At 40.9% G+C, this 21018-nt stretch overlaps 2 protein-coding genes across 9 annotated transcripts in view; one reads left to right on the top strand and one right to left on the bottom strand.

The window, feature by feature from the left end:
• atp8a1 (ATPase phospholipid transporting 8A1) overlaps nt 1-15677 on the top strand; it is a 141130-nt gene extending 125453 nt beyond the window's left edge. For 6 of the 8 annotated variants that reach the window (XM_046848728.1, XM_046848730.1, XM_046848726.1 and 3 more), the window contains 5 exons: nt 907-1014; nt 8822-8910; nt 9045-9137; nt 9697-9788; nt 13304-15677. In XM_046848728.1, coding sequence (XP_046704684.1) covers nt 907-1014; nt 8822-8910; nt 9045-9137; nt 9697-9788; nt 13304-13401 — 480 coding nt within the window. In that variant the 3' untranslated portion in view covers nt 13402-15677. Of the gene's footprint in view, nt 1-906; nt 1015-8821; nt 8911-9044; nt 9138-9696; nt 9789-11845; nt 12114-13303 lie in introns of all 8 variants that reach the window. The other 2 variants (XR_006925778.1, XM_046848732.1) reach the window with 2 other exon arrangements.
• Nucleotides 15678-16633: 956 nt separating this feature from the next.
• Nucleotides 16634-20942, bottom strand: shisa3 (shisa family member 3). The gene is made up of 2 exons (XM_046848734.1): nt 20339-20942; nt 16634-18204 (listed from the first exon to the last, which is right to left on the bottom strand). Exons 1-2 carry the CDS (start codon nt 20607-20609, stop codon nt 17609-17611), a joined length of 867 nt encoding a protein of 288 aa, XP_046704690.1. The 5' UTR covers nt 20610-20942; the 3' UTR covers nt 16634-17608.
• Nucleotides 20943-21018: the final 76 nt, after the last annotated feature.

Here is a 21018-nt window from a genome sequence, read left to right as displayed (position 1 = left end):
TCTTCATTAATGGTGGTAATAATGGCGGTGATGTCATGGGAAAACTCATTTCACTTCGCACAGGAAATTCAGTCAGAAGTTTTAGTTTAGTTGACTGTTTAAACCAGAGGTTGGCAAACATTTTTCTATGAAAGTCCTAAAATCAAATTTTATTGAGGGCTGTGGGCAAAAAAAAATTGCATTACACCGAACATTATATACCAACTAACCATGGTTCTTCTAATTTATAATTTAATCATATTTATAAATTTAAAACAATAGGAATCATTACTCGAATCTGCTTAACTAATGCAGTTTTATTTTTAAACTTCTGGTTCAGTAAAACTTATAGTACAATAAAAAACAATCCAATTTATTGTACAATGGAGTTCAATGCCCAATACAGCTGATGAGAGACCTGATGCTGATTTTTATTTTTCTTAATTTTCCTAAATGGCATTTCTTTTCTCCTGTTATTCCTCCTTTTTTTTCCTCTTCTCCTATATCAAAGGCCAAATCAAAGCTCACTATGGGCTGAACCCTAGTTCAGTTCTAGGCATCTCTGGTTTAGACATAAATTCATTTCCTCGTTATTCCTCATATTCCTCGTTGGTTAACTAAAAGTTTATATATAAACCAACTGCTTTCAAGTCACTGTACTGGTAATGATTTGTTATTCTATATAATACTGTCCTTCATATCTGTGTTGATAGTGTGTGTTGATTTTTGTGAAGAAAAATATTAGTGATAAAGTCTAGAAGTCTTGGTTTGTCCGATCTCTGTTTGCATGATTACTTAAATAATATAGAAGGCAAAAAGCAAGAGCTAAAGAGTGCAAAACAAATCTGAAAATGGTTGTGTTATTAGCAAATGTGTATTCATCTTCACAATATAAATTTTTTTTTATTATTATTCTTTTATGTACAGTTTAGTCATATAGCCATTTGGGGCAGCATTGGATTGTGGATAGTGTTCTTTGGCATCTACTCCTCCTTATGGCCGCTCATACCTTTGGCTCCAGATATGTCAGGAGAGGTAAGATATACACACACACACACACACACACACACAAACACAAACACACACCTATTCTCTTTCTGTAAACTATGTACACTTATTTCACTTATTTCACTTAAGTCACACAGGGAGAGCGAGGAAGAGACCACCCTCTTACTCCCTCAGGCAGGACATTGTGCTTATACTAATAAGAATATTGTGAAACTTCTGCCCTGATAAGAGCTACACGAAACGCACACCTCTGTTAGGCCTCAGGCGGTGCTGGATTTATCACAGACTCTCACCTCATGCTCACCTAATGGGCCCTTTTAAGCCGTATAAGTGTCACCTGTATGAACATGAACACGTTTGCGAGCTATCTGTGCCATCTGCACATTCCTGAAGCTCTGAGGAACAGAACTGCACAATGGAAACACAGCAGATTAAAACTAAATAGAGAGATAGAGAAATTGCAGCTTCATGCTGTCATAATGGAGGAGTGGAAGGGGATCCCAGCAACAACCTGTGCAGCTCTGGTGAATTCCATACCCAGGAGGATTAAGGCAGTGCTTGATAACAATGGTGTTCACACAATATATTGACACTTTGGGCACAGTTTTGACATGTTTACTCAGGGTGTACTCACTTTTGTTGCCAGTTATTTGGACAATAATGGCTGTATGTTGAGTTATTTTTAGAGGACAGTAAATCTGTACTGTTATACAAGCTGCACCTTGACTACTCTAACATACATCTAAGTTTTATTTCTATAGTTGAGAATGTGGGATATAAAACTAATCTCACCTTCATTCACACTGTTACTGACTTGACTTGTCATTTTCATTATATTGGCTCACTTATAGAATGAAGAACAGCCTAAAACAAAACCACGGCTGAGAAATACCAGAGTGCCGGCCTTTTTACTGCGTTTCTTTTTTACATGATAAGTCTTTCGGTTCTTTGAGCCATTTTCCCCTCCCTGTTTTCCTCTCTCTCTCTCTCTCTCTCTCTCTCTCTCTCTCTCTCTCTCTCTCTCTCTCTTTCTATTTCTCTCCGTTTGGATGTACAAATGATGCCCCAGGTGTCCTGTAACCAAATCCCCGCTCTTACCATAGTAACAGCCATACAAAAGACCACACAGAAACACAACATTTCCGAGCACACACCTGAGAGCTTCTTTGTGACGCTTATTTGTTATTATAAATGAGGTGTATGTTACATGTATAAACAGTGAAATATCGCACTGTCAGCAGGCAGTTTTTACAATACGGATGGTGTTCTTGCATTAAAAAAAAAATATATATATATATATATATATATATATATATATATATATTATATATTTTGACCTTTTTATCTTAGGTCAAATTAGTTCTTGTTTCCGGTTTGTCATTATTTTACAAAAGTTAAATATGTATTCCCAATAACAATTAGCAATACAGTTTTTAAAATCAGTTTTTGGAGAACATTTTAAAGGAAATGTTTCAGAAGATAATCAGACAGTGTAGGTTTCAGACATCTTTTCGGTCACGTCCATTCTTCTAGGAAGCCCTTTATATTGGAAATGTTTTTCTTTTTGGCTTAATTGAAAATGAAAGAGCTGTAATTAAAGACTAGGCAATGGTATGTGTGTCTGTGTGTTTGTGTTGTGCTGTAGTAAAGCTGTGTAATGTGCCCACTAAATGAGAACAGCTGGATGAAGTTCAGCTCACCCTCAGGAACTGCACAGAGACTGACTCATCACCAAGCCACAGCATAACAGCAATCAACACCACCGCCATCATAACACCTTCTCTGTTCTCTCTTCCTCTTTCACACACAAACACATACATACACGCACACGTTGCGAATGTCACACATCTGCTCAGCTGTTTCTGTGCAGCTGAATTTGGCTGCCAACAGACACGCCTCAGCTCCCTCTTCATCAGCTCCCCTCCTCAGCTTGTTCCCCAGCCGTGAAGAAGAAAAAGACACTGATCAAACACAACCACGGTGAAGAAAGATAAAAATGAGAAAAGAATGGGCTGGTGTTTCAGACCGGATTAGAATGTAGAGATGGAGAAAGGATTTGAGGAAAACTTAGCGATGAAGGGCTTTGATGTCAGGATTTCTGCTGGAACGATTTGGTTCAAACATGGAAGGTTTTAAACCTTGTATTTAATCTGAATGACTTTTATTTAGGTCTGGGTTTATCTCTCTCTTTTTTCTTATACTTTCTTTTCAAACACTTGCGTGCAATTGAACGGTTGACAGCAGAGGTAAGGATAGCATGCTCTGATGTTGAGTAGTTCCTAGGGTGAAGCCTGGCTGTTGCTGTCCAAATAACACCACGTCCTATATATATATATACTGTATATATACATACACTATATGGACAAAAGTATTTGAACACCTGACCTTTCCTGCCATGTGTGGTTCTTCTCCAAACTGTTACCTCAGAGCTGGAGGCAAACAAATGTACTTGAAAACACAAACCTGTTCCAGCATAGCAATGCCCCCATGCACAAAGCGAGCTCCATGATGAAATGGTTTACATGGTTTGAAATGCTTTCAGCTCACTTTGGATGTAACTAGTGATTATTTCAGGTGCCGTTACCCTCCTGTCCGCTCTCTCTGATCAACTAGTCTCTCTGCCCATACAACTGCTGCGCACTTAATGGGTTTTTTGTTTCTTTGTTTCTTAACCCTTCTGATACCAGCAATCACACTTGCTGAGTTTTTTTCTTCATAATCCCAAGTTTCTTTATGAGCATTATCTTGGGTGTATCTTGGCTTGTGCTGCCGACACATGATTTGCTGCTCATATAATTGCGTAAATGGCCAGGTGTATAGATGTTCCTATTGAAATGGTCAGTACATGTATTTTAGAGTGATATAGTTTGCATCTGAGTTTGATTTGGGGACAGATTTGAGCTGAGTAGAATACAATTCGAGTTAAACATCTGCTTTGCATTGCCATAATTGCGTGTGGAAATTGTTGCATTTTTGTGTTACATATGAGCATTTTACCAACTTTTTACAGTGCAATTTAAATGTCAGGAGTTCTTATTTAGAAAGCGAAATGAATATCTCACTGCTAGAGAACTCTCCGGGTGTGTACGCATGTCTGATGGAGCATGTACAGTTTTTAAAGCAGTGTAAAACACTAAAAGACGACACACCTTTCTCACCATGCAGCAGCAAATATGCGAGTGTAAGTGTTTTCATTTTCACACAGTTTATGCACTGGTGATTCAGCTGCCAGCATGCGGAGAGATTGAAGGAAAGGAGAAAATGAGTGTTTGTTTTCCATAGTGGAAGCTGTGAGCAGTTCGGGGCCTCTCTTTTCTTCAGCATTACAATGACAGCATTGGGGATTTGGTGGATTTGCCAGCTCTGTTTGGAATTAGACTGTTCTTTTTCCTTTCCTCGTCATCATTCTTTCACTCGGTGTCTTTCTAGCACACACACACACGCAGCAGGTATTAAATGAGACTTCATTCATTTTCCATGAAATGCTTTGGGCTACATGACACTCTGCAGTTTTATTTCTGCAGAATGCACCCATGCATAAGTTCGTTGTCTCGCAGTCTCACTCTTTGCCATGTTGACTTGTATATAGATGCACATTTTCATTTGTGCTACATAATAATCCATAAATACAATAATTTATGCTACAGACAAACCTGGCTCGGAAAACTTTAGTTTGAGGTGGATTTCAAAAGTTTCGAGACTAGTTTTGTAGCATGCCAACAGATGTCAGCGCAACGCTGCACGCACAGGCACAGGGAGCACCGACCTTCACAAGTCAGTGTGCCAAAACGGCATCATCCTGTGTATATCTATTCTGACTGTGTTACCACGTCTGCTTTTCTGACCACATGAGCACCCTGTCACTGAGCTCTTATCCCACGTGAGTTTCTCACCGGAAACAACATGAACTCACTTCCTTCTCCACCCTATTTCCACCCTTCTCGCCAGATTTGGCTACTGTGGATTTCGCCCTCTTCCCGAAGGTGAAGATCCAGCTCAAAGGTGCGAATCGCAAAAGGTGCTTATCACACTTGAAAAAGAAGACTTCCAGAAAAAATTCCAGAAGTGGCAGGAACACTGGGAGTGCTGTATTGCTGTGGACTATTTTGAAGTGTGTAAACATAGATAGTTTACTTTCTTGTAAAGAAACTTTTCGATACCACCTTGTACATCCAAGTGCTGTGCATTGCTGTGTTACTCAATACAGGTAGAGTCTACTATTGAAATTGATCAGGACTGATAGTTAATCAATCAAAACAACGAGTATTACATTCCTAGGACTTTCTCACTGCCAAGCATGAGCTGCCAAACAAATGGTGTGTTCTCATACACCACTGATTACTGCAGCCTGGCATTGTTAAAGGAATACTCCATTACATTTTTTTTTAATTACCTACTCATTATCCTCCACATCTGTAGCACATGTGCAATTAGCTTAGGCATTACCTTAGATATTAGATGCATACAATGAGGAAAAAATAGCAAATATGATTGAGCAAAATTCAGAATCATTGCTTAAGGACAGTTCTTACAAATAAACATTTATGCAAATCATATTTGTGTATATTTTAATAGATTCCCACCAACTCCTCTTTTCCAGAGCAGAATTTTACACCATTAGAGAAAAGAGCATACATACACTTTCATATACAATCTCAATTCAGTATGGTTTCTGTGAACGACCGGATAGAAAGTGTATGTCTTTTTTTCTCACTAGGAGACCGTGGTCCGTTCTGATCTTTTCATTATGGCATTGTTGTTGATAAATTCCTTATTTTTGCATCAAAGCTTAAAACCGCAGTATATAAGAGAGTTTTTGGTAAAGCATGTTCCATATCTGTATTGTCCTGAAGTCTACTTGAACTGTAGCAGTTTAGTATTTGTATTATATATTCGCATATTTGAAAAATGTTTTCTGCCAAAAATTCCAAAACTGCCCTTAGGCTTCCATTTTAAGTGAATTTGGAGTCTGTGGGATTTTTCTTTTTGTCTTTTTTAAACACACCCTTATGCTACAAATGCAGTGAATAGATATTAGACAGAAAACTCCTGAACTGATGTATTATTTCTATGATGTAAACAGTACAATGCACATATTCTTGCTAGTTCAAGATAGTAGTGGCTAACTAGCTTATATTGTGATCTATTCTGGTTTAATTATTATTTGTATTGATATTTATGATTATTATTTTTGTCAAATATTTTTACACTATTGATATTGTTTAACCGTGATGAAAATAGAAGTGGTTGTTTGTTTTCGTTGTGGCTTTGGATGCCAAAAATCATGCAGCTATGCAGCCACAGTTAATGCGGGACATCACATCACATCACATATTGGTGAATGTCATCATAAATTAATACAATTTTTATAAATATTTATTTTGATAATATTTTTGTGTGTTACAGCAGCATCTGAAGTCCTTTAGTGAAGCTCTGCATTGAGAAACACTATGATCAGGTTGTGTGCTGTTATAAAGCTGTAATATTACAGCCCAATGCAGTGCTTGGCTATGACTCGCGGTTACACACCAGAGTCCCATTTTGCTTTGATTGACTGGATGTGTTCCTGAAAGCGATGGATTGAGCACTGGTACACACCGAATAAGTAGAAGCTCTGGCAAAAGAGTGCTGGAGCTGTGGAAAGGTCTGTGTGACCCGACGAGAGCGAGATTAATATATCCTACAAAGCACCTCTACACCCAGGCGGCTGCAGCAAACAGGATCCGCGTCCTGCCATCTCTCCGAGGCGCTGATTTACAGTCTGTGTACCCAGCTTTCTGCTTGGATAAACAGCCCATTAAATCCCGGTTTAGAACTCGAACTCTAAAAACAAACACGTGTAGCTTGTGAAAGATTTTCCAGTTTCTCGTGCAGATTCGCCAACCCGGCCATTTATATTCATCTTAATTGTTTTCTTTGCAAGAGAGTTCCTCTCGTGAGGTTTCCTCAGAATGTGTATTGTTCGTTTCCTGTTTCAAGCTTATTGGCATTGATCTAACGCTCTCGTAATTGGTTTTGTTTGCCTTCAATTCCCCACACTGCGTTCGATTTCCTGATAGATATATACGAGAATGATTAAAGCGCTGTGAGTGAGAAAACCGTCACTTTTGCTGAGAGAGCGATATTCTCAGGAGCTGCTGAATTTCCACACGTGAAAATCACGTGCGAGTTCCCTTTGATGTCTCTTAGCAACGAAGAGCGCAATCTTTTTTATTATTTTATTCTGCAGTCACGCGGAACACGGTTGTTCAGTCAGGTTCTGCAGAGACTGAAGGAGAGAGGGGGGGAATAAAAGACCATTTTTGATTTCGAGCCATTTAAGATTTCCTTTCCTCCAACCAGCCCCGCCCCTCTATATGTTTTGTCAGACATCAAAGTCTACTGAGCTGTAATAGTGACTAGCTTAGCTAATTTGGCAACACCTGAGTCCTTTGATAGCTTTGACACTGATTGGTGGGTGCGGGCGTGCCTCATGGCGCCGTTTTAGGCCCTCGCCTGGTTTCAATTACAGGAAGGACCTTGGTTAGAGGCCGCCAAGTTTGGACAAGTGGCACAGGCATGTACGGCAAATTGCAATGCGAGGGGGCGACGTGGTGCTCTTTGACATTTAATGACTGATCATTTCACTGTAGCCGGAGCAAAGCTAACAGACAACGTGCAAACAACTGCATCACCCTGCTTAATAGTGCAGGCCAGAGAATCCCTATCTACTGATGGAGATGCTCTAGAACCTCAGCATTAATACAGTCTCTTGATTCAAACGGTAGGTTTGAATTAAGAGCGTTTCTCTGCGCTATCAGATGCACTTTATTAATGTCGGATGTTTCACAGGAGCACAGTGTGCCGCTCTCCTGAAAGTGTTGTTTTTAATTTCTACGAGAGATGAATTTGGGAGGTTTCAGACTTAAATATCATTATTTAATTAGCGAACTGCTTTGTTGCTCCTTTTCTCACCCAGTCCAAACAGATGAATCTCTTTCCAGTCTGTGTTTATTTAATTCATCGGTGTATTTTGGCTCACAGGCCGATCCTGGCCTTACTTTCGCCTTCATCCGAACGCATATTAATGATTTGTTTTAGTTAAAGAATTTTTTAAAAAGATAACAGATTACTCCTGGACTGCTTGAGATTTTTCCAAGACTTCATCCCAGTTTCCTGAGCTGAACACTAGAGCATATTTAAAGAGTGCATGTGTGTGTGTGCATGCGTGTGTGTTTTTAAACTGCAATTCAAGAGAAAAAAAAAAAGAGAAAAATTAGTTTCCTTTTGACCTGTGGAAACACATTTTGCATGTTTTGGCGAGGACAAAAAAAAAAAAAAAAAAAAGTACAGCCGTAAAATATTAAAAGCAGGCAGAAAAATGAGAGTGTACACCCACAGAATGAGTGATGGCTCTCCTTAATTCCCAGTGCGAGTGCTCGGTTAAAGAAGTGCGGTGCAAAACATTTACCCAATGCACAAACAAGCCTTGTACTGGTGTTTGTCCTTTGGTCTCCTTTGCATTTTTCTCGCACACTGAAACGCTCTCTTTTAGGCAGACACACACACACACACACGGTCCTCAGTTGAGCAGTTTGCAGGTATGCAGGAGCAGGTGGGCTGAGTGAAAATGGAAAAAGCTCAACATTGCAAATGATCAGCAGCTTCTCATGATCGTGAATTCAGCCAGCTTGTTTAAGCCGCTTTTTCAGGTGGACTTTAATACCATTGTTTGTTTTGCTACACACACAAAACTAGTAATACTAATACACATGTTCCCTTTTTATATCTCTCTATAGATGTTTGCTTCAATGCCTTGCATGACTGTGTCCGTGTACATTTGTGTGTATTTTAGGCAGATATGATGTTCAACTCTGGAGTCTTCTGGACGGGGCTGCTTTTCATCCCTGTCACTTCCCTGGCATTTGACCTGGCTTACAAAGTGTGAGTTCCCTTCCCTAATGTACACTCCGTAGTGTGCCTTAATTGCGGCACACACACACACACACACACAACCAATTAACATTACAATGTTTGACATCAAATTCACAATCCTTTTCTGTATTTGTGGGTTTCAGTATAAAAAAGGCATACTTCAAAACCCTGGTAGATGAGGTTCAGGAACTAGAGGCTCTGTCGAAGGACCCTGGAGCAGTCGTTCATGGGAAGAGGTAAGAAACACACACACACACAGAGACAGGCACAAATGAGCCGATAGAACCCTGTGCAACCTTGTCAGCCTCTGGCTGAATGTAAAGAATTACAGTAACATGAGCTCCACAGTTCGATGAACAGGGCAATAATGGACAAAAGTCTCTGCTCTCTGTGTGAAATGAGCGCCAGCGGTTCTCCAACAAGCTGCACTTTCTTTCCCACGTTTACTTTATCATCTGTAAGCTGTAGTAGATACGGGAAGTATTAATACAAAGGTGCGAGTGGTTCAGCAGGGATCTGAGCTCGGTGTGAATCATTTTGCTGGCTCCTCTCCCGACTCAGCAGGCCAGAGGCAGAACACACTCGCAGCTCTGTTCAGGGTTTTTGACGTGTACATTTTACACACTCAATCCCGTGTCTCTCCTCAAGGGGAGAGATTTGACTCATGAGCAAACTGTCCTGAATAATATCCTCATCTAACATGTCTTTTTTCTCTCTCCGTCTTTGTCTTTGCGTGTGTGTGTGTGTGTGTGTGTGTGTGTGTGTGTGTGTGTGTGTGTGTGTGTGTTTGTGCAGTTTGACCGAGAGGGCTCAACTACTGAAGAACGTGTTTAAGAAGAGCACAGTCAGCCTGTACCGCTCCGAATCCATGCAGCAGAACCTACTCCGTACGTCAGCAAAAACACCCTCACTCCACCTCCAACACACTCACACCACACACACACACACACACACTCTCACTCAGACCACCTGCTGGACACACACCCCACTATTCCCATCTGCAGCATCAAAATGCAGGTTCACACATTCACCCGGGCGCATACCGATGAGCCTGGAACACTTCTTGAACAACAAACCGGAGAACATTCACAAGGTTTGGAGATTAACCTGAAAGAAAGCAAGGCCAGCTGTTAGTGCCAGCTGTGAGGAAACACGCCGGATCGTCTCTCTTTATGCCAATTTTAACCCCATATTTCTCTCCTGTGCGTTGACGTGGCATGCCAGAGAAAAGAAGCTGAAGCAACATCATGTCAACTGATGTCACCTGGTGATGCTCATTAGCTGTGGTGGACAGTGATGTAGTAAATTCGTTACTGTACTTAAGTAGCTTTTTTTTTTTTTGCATATCTGTAATTTAGCTAAAGGATTTTCATTTAAGAAGATTTTATTTTAACTTCACTACATGTCATAGTGAAATATCTTACATTTTACTCAACTACATTTTGTTTAATCAGGCATTCCTTTTTATTTGGGAGTGGATAAAAACTAAACCAGTCAAGTACACAGCAAGCCACCAATCAGGGTAGAGCGTTTTTTGAACTTGTTTTAATTAGAGACATCAATTTTCACATAAACTTGAGTTGATTAAGTAAAGAGTTTTGTGACAAAAATAATACAGTAAAACCCCAGTGGAAGAGCATAACGTGAATATTGCTCGTAGGTCCATTTGCTCGTATGTTCGAACTAATTTTCCCCATAAAAATGAATGTAAAGGTGATTTAAGCCGTTCCGAAACCTCATTCGATCGCTTATTTCTGCACTCAAAAAGTATTTGTAGCCTGTTTTAACGAACAAATACACCGCAAATTACCGTACGGTAAACATCATTTAACACTTACCCATGTGGTAGTGGTTGATTGTGAGTGTGAGACGCACACCACGCTCAGACTTTTCCACTATTTCCTACTTGGTTTCAATGGTAATTCTATTTACTTTCATTTTCCCAGCACCATCACTGATTTTCTTGAGAGACATTTTTCAAGATTTCTAGTGAAATAAAAATATAACACTAAAAAAGTAAAGTTTCTGCTGCACTGAACAACGAGAGCGACCGAGCGACACGTGATAAACTAAGCGACTGATGCTACCCTCAACCGAAAGCGGGGAACCGGCAGCGTGGGTTTGCTCGTTCCTTCCAATTTGCTCGCAAAATTTGACCCTATTTTAAGGTCGCTCGTATCTTCGTTTGCTCGTACTATTAATTGCTCGTACAATAGGGTTTTACTGTAATAGGAACATTATGGCCATAATAAATCATTGTTTTTTGGATACTTAATTCATTTGCAGGCAAATACATTTGTAATTTTACTAAAGTAAAAGTTAATACTTTTTATTTTATCTATTGTATCTCTACTTTAACTGAAGTGGTCACATGGTTTGTGTATTTTGTCCACCACCGCTTATTAGCAAGCAGTTGTCTCTTACTTCCTGTGTCTACCCAACCAAACTTTCATCAAAAAATCTTTATTTTTGGCAGAAAGAATCATTACAGCGAGTTACGCAATCATGTCTAGATCTTTAGGCAATCTGATGATTGGAATTGCTTAGGAGATACCTGGGTAATACATTTTCCGATCATAAACGTTGTGCAGTGTGAGCAACACATCGACTCGCTGCAAAGCATCCGCTAGGCTTCACAGAAGTCAGGAGCAGGATGCAGCTGGTGCTCGTATGGCCAAGAGCATTAGACATTTGACTAGATGAGGGAGTAATGGGACAGAATTGTTGTTTTTAGTCAAACCGCCGGAGAACTGGTAATGCCTGTCACAGGATATTTGATCTTGCAAGGCTTTCACACACACTGACATGCCTCACAACCATGTATAATTGCAAACATACCCACCTGTGTAGCGCTCGCCCTGACGCATGCCATGATTTTGTTCTTTCTGTTGCTTCGGTTTTCATGATTTGCTCATAATGCTATGTTTCTGTTGTTTGCTTTTAGGTGGGGAAGGGACGCACTCGGTCCTAGTCTAATTCTGCATGCTATTCACCCTAAAATCACTGCAAACACCTTAATCCTGATTTGCTGTTACCTTCAACGTGGTTTTACCTCTTCCTCACCTGCATGTGTTTGTGTGCGTATGTGCGTGAGATGCCGCATCTAATTATTTCCATGTCCCGCTGTCATTCCCACAATGCACCGTTTTCCTCGGCCTCTTGCATGCGCCTCCAGCTCAGAAGGTAGAGGCCGAGTCGGTTGAGACGTAAAGGTGAGTCAGGGGTTAAAAGGTCAACCCCAGTGTGCAGTGCAGTAGAGGATATAGTGTTGCTTACTTCATAGAGCATGAGACCGTGATTTACAATTGAGCACGAAGGTCATTTTCTTAGGTTTTGCAAGTATAAGTAAAAATGGAAATCTAGAGCAGTTCCATGGGTCAAATTGAAAGCGACCATGTCTTTAACCTGATGCCATAATCGGTTAAACAAACACCAAGCACTAGCATTTCCCTTTCATATTGATTGGCGGCTTTTTCATAACCCACTGATCCCTAACAAACTCTACAGTTAACCACAATGATTTCCAGAATTCTCCATTCTCCTGCAAACTCAACTTAATTGTATTAGATTTTTACACTCAGATTTGCAAGTTTAAAATCTGATTTACTCCTGATGTGTGTGTGAGTTTTTGTTCCATTATTTATATTGTATTGTGTTATATCAGACAAGGCTGGGCAATATGACAATATACAAGTAGTCCTCGTAACTTGAACTGATGGTGGAGACATGGCCTAACCTACTCAGGAGTCTTAAAGAATGCTAATCATTATGGGGTAGCATACTGTAATTTGTTAATAATTGATCAAATTGCGGTACATAATTGAACGAAACGGAGTATGTGGCAGCGAGTACGTGGACAAGTGCAGGTTCGTGAATGGAGGACGACGCAGGACAAAACAAGTGGTACGAAACGCAACTGTAGCTGAAGAGACTCATCGGTGCGCTCGGTTTCATCAACTGGCGATGCCAATAAATAAAAGAAAGAGATGCAAGAGCTAAAATTGGGCTTTAAAGCATCAAAAACTCCGAAAAACAATACGCGATCTAACAGAGTGACATCTGAACTGTCGACCGCTGGTGAGAGTGAGGCATTTCACAAGAAGGGGGAGATGCACACATCCTGGTCTCTTCCCAACGTATCATACTCGCATATATGCTGATACGTTTCCTGCCGCACGAAAACGTGAGATCGAAAATCGTAAGCCGGGCCATCATAACTTAGAGACTACCCGTATATTATACTGTATATATGCCAATCGACTGATATTAGAATTCGTTTTTGTACCGCTTTGTTGGTTTCGTTTTCTGGTACTGTGATACATTTTGTCAAATTGCCCACCCTTTCTACAAATATTAGTTTCATATCGTCTGATTGACTTTCCTTGTAATCTTTTCCCTCCAGATGGCTACGCTTTCTCCCAGGATGAGAACGGAGTGGTCTCCCAATCCGAGGTCATCAGGGCCTACGACACCACCAAGCAGCGGACCAACGAGTGGTGAGATCCGGTCCCACCGGTCCGGCCCCTCAGCCGCCAGTCAACCTTTTAAAGCTGACAGAAGTTATGAGCTGTCAGGTTGTTTTTGTCTAGCTCTCTTGCTGGAGCTGAGTAGAACAGAGCAAGAGGTCAGTACTTTGAAAGGGAATATTTAGAAAACAAACAAAAAACCAAACAATTAAATAAATCCATAGTTTTGTCCCAGTGCAGTCACTGTGTCCAGCAGTGTGTGGTTTATCCTGGACTGCAGTGTTCATGACAAATTACAAATATTAGGAACTCTGCGAAGACACCATCATGCTCTCTTCTCTCACATTCGTACTTCTGTAGTTAAAGCCAATAGAAATGTGGTGGGACAATGAGGGCAACCCTGCCTGTTTCTCTAATCAGTGATGGTGTCTTCATCCTCTCTCCTGTTACTCTACTTCTAGAACTGGCCATTGCCAAAGAGTATAGTCATAGGACTCGAATGGAAGGTGTGTTATGCATTTGTAGTTACATTTTCCTCCCCATGCATCCTTCACTGATGTTTACCACTGCACACCTGAATAGATTTGTTTGCTCTTTGTTTGCTCTTTATTTCCTTTATAATTTTTATTATTTTTTTTACTCAGTTTTTATTTAATCAGTTTTTTTTTTTTTTTGTGCCCAATTCAATATTTTTTTTTTTTGTGCCTGAATCTGTTTCTGCATTCCACATGGCACACAGCTGCAAATCACAAATGTGCCTAATAGGAACTTTGTAGTCCCCTATTAGAGAGAACTTCAGATCCTTTAGCTAGGTACAGTAGAATTTCTAATCCAGTAAGTCGTGAAGCTGCTGTACGTCTCTGCAGTGCCTGGCTGTTCTTGTTTGTACCCAGGAGCTGTTATGAGCTCCACGTGGAGTCTGTTATGGGCCAGTTTTGAACGTACCTTAGACGACCCAAAAGTCTGGCTTTCGTCGAAACCACGGCGAGCTGATCCCACAAAACTGAAGTGCCATTAGCTCACGGGGGACGCGGCGACGACTTAGCGTAGAGGTGCACCCACTATCAACAAAAACGTCTTTGTGTCTATAGTTCTTTTGTGAATTTGTATTTTTATATTGGACAAGTACAACTTTTTTGGCTCGAGCCGCTTTGTAAATGAGACATCGTCCTTTTGTTTTGTCATCGTTCTAATGGAAGATTGGAAGACTGAAACGGTCCTGTTACCTTCATCGAGGCTTGTTTCCGTTTTCTTTTTTTAGTCGAGTATGTGCACTAGTTCTCTTCTCCCTGTGGGAGAGCAGGTTCTATATTTGTGGGTATATTGCGTCTCGTCTGCATGTGCATGTGTGCGCGCTTGAAAGTGTGTGGGTGTGAGCGTACCTGTTGTTGGGCATGTCTGTTTTAAATGAACCCTGGGGGAATAACTGCTAATTTCTTCATACCGAATTCCTAAATCCCTTTGTATTTAAGAAAGAAGTTGTGTGTGTGTGTGTGTGTGAGATTATGACTGTGTAAAACTTACTTGTCTGGGTCCGTGTCTTTCCTGTGTGTGATGCTGCTCGCTCTTTGTCTGCACGACTCCATGTATAATCAGTGAGATATGTGCTGCTGCATGGCCGTGTATGTGTGTGGGACGTGTACTTGTGTGTGTGTGTGCGTGCGTGTGTGCGTGGGTGTATGTATGGTCTGAGGAGTGTGTATGTGTCCCAGGCACAGAGAGGTTCTTGTCAGTGATGCCTAACTTAAAGCTTGACAGATGATGTTGCACACTGCACTGTTAATCTCTCAGTGGTGGTGAGTCTCTCTGATCTTGAGTATTATTTCCAGTATTACGTGTCGGTCTGTTCGTACTTTTATTTAAAACTCACAGCGTAGATCTTTTTTTTTACATGGGAATCTCAGCGTTTTCTTTTTTCCCAGCTCTTGTAAAGTACAGCTTCGGTGCGTTTGTCTTCTTCTTATCTCTACTTTCTGGTGAGCGTTTCGTCGGCACTCGCCGAAGTCGCCGAACACAGTGAGAGTCGGACTCGTGCGATCGCAAAGCAATTGTCCGTTTACGTTGTTGGCTGCATGACTGGATTAAATGTTAGTCGTACACTGGTTCTCCTTCAGCTGTCGGTCACTTTAAAGAAGAAAAAGCACTTGTTTCTTTTTTGATGTTTTTTTTGTTTGTATTTAAGTTTTGTTTGTTTTTTCTTTCTTTTATTTTTCTGTTTAATGATTGTTCAGCATGTTGGGATTGTGAAATTTTAAGTGTTCTGTCTTTTACTGCCATAACAGACTAATGAAATAAACTTTACACCGTGAACACGGAAACCAAAGCGTTTTTTTTGTTGTTAATCCTGATGTTTAGCTTTTTTAACTCGATGTACGTACGGTTTCCGTTTTATGTACAGTTTCTCTGCTTTGAGATTTGCCCCATAAATGTAATTGACACGGTGTAAAACTTTTTCTCCAGGAACAGAAAAAAACACGTTCAATACGTAATAAATATCGTATTTAGTATTAATTCCCGCTAATATTAAGGATCAAGTTTCAGACTAGTGTTCCCCTGACTTCCTGTTTCCTGTCTAGACCAGTGTAAATCCACCAAATCATTCAACCCAGTAAATTCTTTCATGTATTAAAGCCGTAGATTATTTCAATAAACGTTGTATCAGGGTCGGTTGCGTTTATCACTCATGAAGGCCGTAAAAGTATAAAATATTGCGCTCGTGCAAAATTCCAGGCCCTTGTTTAAACCGATATGAATCACAGCGTCCCGCCCTCTTGGGTTTTTCACCACTCTGTGTTCTTTTTCTCAGGATGTTTCTGTCTGCTTCGTCTCCGGGTCTCGGCCTGTCTCATACTTAACCTGTTTAGAGAATTTTTTTGAGAAATTGAATCATTATAAATTAGGCAGAAAAACACACACAGCGTTTGTGAGGAACTTAAACAGGAAAAGGCGGAGACGGCCCGGGTATCCTTCAAGCCACTTCACGTGTACTACATAGATGCCATCTCTGATTTTACCGCCATTTGATTCAGCTCCTATCTCATCGTCTGGGGATTGCAGAACAGCCTTCTGGGAAAACAGTTTATTCTATGAAGGATCCTCCTGTATAATTCAATAAATATTATTACATTGGAATCATCAGTGGTGGTCTTGGTGGCCTGTTTTGTGTTTGTGCTCGAAACAAACTTGCAGAATGTGCAGTGTTGATCAGAGAAACTGCAGACTTCTGCCTTGTTTAAAACTGAACAAATCCTAGCATGAAAACATGGTTTCAAGTTATTCAATTTATTACTTAATTTCAACAAAATTATGTAAAAAAAACGTGACAATTATTATTTTTTAAACAGCAGAACAGAGAGCATGAACACAGTTCTCGTACATGAATGTCCTCCATTGCGCTGTTCCAGTTGGTCCGATATTTCAGTAACATGAGCGCTCTCACCGCAAATCTAGCAGAGAGCGTGTAGCTGTTAGCGTAACCTGAAACCCAGGGCGATTATGGGCAATTATTCAGCTTTCTATGAATTATGCTAAATGAAATACAAAACCTATACCAGATCATGGAAAAACAAACAGTTGAAAAGAAAAACGGTCCCAGAGGTAGCTGTGTCTTACTCGACTGCAGTTCAGAGAAGAGCGAAAGGAACAGGAAGAAATACGGCTCAATGTTAGTAGCTGTTCTTCCAAGGAGCAAACGTAATGTGCTGTAAAATATACATTTCAAAATGCTGAATGGTCACTACATATTTCGATCCCGTTCTACGTAGCAATCGCACGCACTCACTCGCTTTCACACACACACACACAATCTCACACGTATAAACACTCGCCACTTTTTACATAGTAAACTGTAAGAATTTCTGTGATTGTCAAAAAAAACCCAAAAAAGATACGTTTTAATCCCTGGTTCAATTCCGTAAATAACCAAGTAGTCATTTCATAAAGTGTTCCTTGGCTTTGTCACACGTCCAGAAAGATAGAATTATATATAAAACACGATGAAAGTGCATAAATTGAATATAATTTATTAAGAGGTGCAAACCGGGGCCTGTGTTCCAGTCTGACAAATATTGTGCTTTCCTCTGTAGTTATGTGCCTGTCTCATTCCTGCCTGTTTCAACAGCACATCAGCTTCAAACAAACTTTTTTGTTGTTGTTTTGATCACTGTATATTGTATTCCAGTTCAGGCTAAAGAGTGTGTGTCACACAACTTTACAGCAGCTCCAGTATCCTGAGCTTCATCTCAGCTCTGGCTGAAGTCAGCAAAACCTTTACTCGCTCCGAACGGCTCTGGTTGCAAGGGGAAGAAGTACTGCTGGGACAGGAGAAGGTTGGAGCTCTGGGCTGCGTGGAGGCTCTGATGGTGGCCGTGTTGGTGCGTGTGCACGTAAGAGACGCTGCCCTGCAGGCACTGTGGAGATGAGTATGGAGGTGGAGGTGGAGGAGGCAGTAAGGGCTGAGCTGGTGCCAGGGACACTGGGGTGGAAATAGACGAGGCTGAGGCCAGCAGGAGCTGCTGTGGGGGCTGTTGGAGTCCCAGAGCGTCAGATCTGCCTAGAGAGAAGCGACGCAGTGAGCTGCCTCCTCCCACACTGCTGGAGCTGGTGGTAGCCGTGCTGGACTGACGCGATGGTGCGCGCAGGTTGGTCTGCGCCGTCCCTGCAGTCAGGATCATGGGGATGGTCTCGCCCTGGAAGCTGCGCAGGGAGAAGCGGATCGGCTGCTGCGTCGGCTGTTTGGGTCGTAAACATGTACAGCAGTACACGGCCACCAATGATCCAATGACCACAAACGCCACAAAAATAGAGCCAACCATCAGGAACGGCATGTAGATAGGTTCTGGAGGAGAAAGGAAAGGGGGGTAAAGCATTAATGGTTTTGCCTTCATGGGAAATGCATTGTTAAAGATTAACCTTGTCTTAGATGAGAGATAAATCGAAGTGTCTGGTAGAACATCACAGCAAAAAGTTTCCCGAGGTAAAAAAAAAACGTGAGGAGACACACACACACACACACGCACAGACACACACACAAAAAAAAAATTTTAATCAACAAAATTAACCCAAAGGGCCACATAGCTATCTATATTACATTACATTAGGTGTAAATATATATCTTTTTTAAATACTTTAATACAGTATCAATTAATGTGTGTATATTTCGCGTTTAATGCTGTGTGTGTATTCAAAGAATTCTAGATTTCTGTGTTTTCACGTCGTCTAGTCCTCTGTTTACTGAATGTTTCTTTAACTGCTTGCCATCTCAATTTTTTATTATTATTATTTTTTTTATAAAAACCTAAAGCAACTGATTCACTCCTTTATTAGGTGTTTTCCTGAAATGTGTGCTCTTGTTTTGGGAGAATGTCTGCTTTTAGAAGTCTGATAGGTACTGTTACTGTAGATAACAGAGCAGCACAACCAATATATATATATTGTTTATATATAATCAACAGGTAGTGTTTTGGTGCCCACATTGTAATGAAGCAAGGCACTGGTATTATGTTGCTTCTAAAAAGATAACCCTGATCTGTATTTGTACTTGTACTTTTAACACTTATAGACTTTTATGTATGAATACAACTAAAAGAGCATGTTTGTTAAGCCTAGTAACTGTAGGACAGACCCCTGAGAGCCTACTGTGCTCATATTTAGACACATGTCCTCCCAACTAAATTGTGTATAGATTATTGTAAGATCTTTAGAACAGTATGAGGTTATTTAGGAGTGTACTTTGCCCTGGCTGAAGACGATCATTTTCCACATTTAACTGATACTGAACAAATAGTATAATAATTTTTATTTAAATAGAAAAATTGAGATTTTGAGCATGTATAATAAATAATAAAAAATAAAATCTTATTTTGAGCACACCTGGTTTGTATCTCTCTCTCTCTCTCTCTCTCTCTCTCTCACACACACACACACACACACACACACACACACACACACATATCTCTCATCTCTCAGTGCGTGTGTACAAATAAATCACAGTGATGCCAAAGCAAATAGTACAAGTAGATTACACCAAAAGTTATACAAGTAATACACATGTATCAGCATAACCAATACACCACTCTGCATCCACCTCTTTTATTTTCTTTATCAATTAAAGAAGTTTGGAATTTTGCCTGATCGTTTCTCTTTTTGTTTTGAGTCTCTCTCTCTCTTCTCTCTCTCTCTCTCTCTCTCTCTCAGGAATGTGTGTATGATGACACTTTGGTGTATCAAGTTTCTTAACTAGTTTCTTGTCTCCTTATTGCTCACATAAATCACACATGAAACAGGTGCCTCTGTGCGCCATCTGATCAGGTCTCAAGAACCGCTTTACCTTCTTAAATCTTCTTAAAATGGAGATTAAATCTCTTTGTGTGTGTGTGTGTGTGTGTGTGTGTGTGTGTTTGTGTGTGTGTATTCTGCTTTACATAGTTAACACCTTTATAAATATGATCCGTGCAACTTCTTCACCAATCTATTCTAAATATTCTTAATCTAATGTAAAGATCAAATCCTGGACATCTCATGGAAATATATAATGTATAATAATCTTATATAAAGATCAGATCTATAATAATACAGGTTTGATTTTTGAATCCTACTAAATAAATTACATTCTATTTTGCATTTTGCACCATAACACACTTTCTGCACGTGTTATGGTGTGTTTTTGCCAGAGCTTAAACACACTTCTCTGTGTCAGTAGTGAAAAAAGATTGTTCGCATTAAGGAAAGTGAGCAGGTGAGAGAATCAGACTAAACCGCACTGCATCCGAGTAAAAATCACGCGTGGTGATGAATCACACTTCATCTTAATAAACTTATATTATCTTAAATATACAGTAAAATGACAGATATGGTTCAGTCCTGATTTCACACTAGTGCATGACCTGCGTGTGCGTGCGTGTGTGTGTGTGTGTGTGTGTGTGTGTGTGTGTGTGTGTGTGTGTGTGTGTGTGTGTGTTTGTTTGGCTTACGTGGTGTGTATTCCGTGTGCTCGCTGTCCCGGTGGTTGGTGCAGCTGCCCTGGTCCAGGCGCGCGTCCGTGGCAGCACAGCAGTAGCGCAGCGCGCAGCTCCCACAGCAAACCCCCGCGTCCGCCGTGTCCAAGTGCTCCGGACACTGGAAGCCTTCGTGGTAGTTCCCGCTGGTGTCCAGCCAGCCATGACAGTACTCTCCGCGGGCATCGAGGACGTACAAGTGCCAGGTGAGATAACCCAGAAAGAGGTAGTTTACCCAGCGCGCCATGCCGCACACACCACTCACTTCACCTTTATTACGCGTGTGGTGTGGTGTGGTGTGGTGTGTGTACAGTATTAAACACAGCACGGAGTGAAGTCCACCGCCGAGTCCAACTCCAGCTCACTTACCACCATCTCCAGCGTTTCCTTCAGTCAATCAAATAAAGTATGCGCTCATGTTCAGTTCGTTCCGAAAATCCCGAAATAAACACGCGGATCTCTGAAGTCTTACTCAGTCCATTCACCAGCTCTTCACCATCAACACACAGAACTCCACCAGTCTGATCTCTCTCTCTCTCTCTCTCTCTCTCTCTCTCTGATCTGTGCGCTTGGAGAGCTTTGCGCATGGACTCCACTCTCCTCTCACGAGTTTTTTAGTGCGAAGGCGCGCGCAGCTGCGTGGCGTAGTCTGACCT

The sequence above is a fragment of the Silurus meridionalis genome, chromosome 5 (assembly GCF_014805685.1).
Source record: "Silurus meridionalis isolate SWU-2019-XX chromosome 5, ASM1480568v1, whole genome shotgun sequence".
In the NCBI taxonomy this organism is placed as follows: Eukaryota; Metazoa; Chordata; class Actinopteri; order Siluriformes; family Siluridae; genus Silurus; species Silurus meridionalis.
Note: the sequence above shows the minus strand (reverse complement) of the source record. Positions and strands in the feature narration are given on the sequence as shown.

Bases quoted from the DNA above. Each gene is read 5' to 3' on its own strand.
- shisa3 (XM_046848734.1), bottom strand. From the start codon at position 20,609: ATGGCGCGCTGGGTAAACTACCTCTTTCTGGGTTATCTCACCTGGCAC. The intron at 18,205-20,338 runs GTAAGCCAAACA...TTTCTCCTCCAG, and splicing joins GCACACGGAATACACACCAC to AACCTATCTACATGCCGTTC.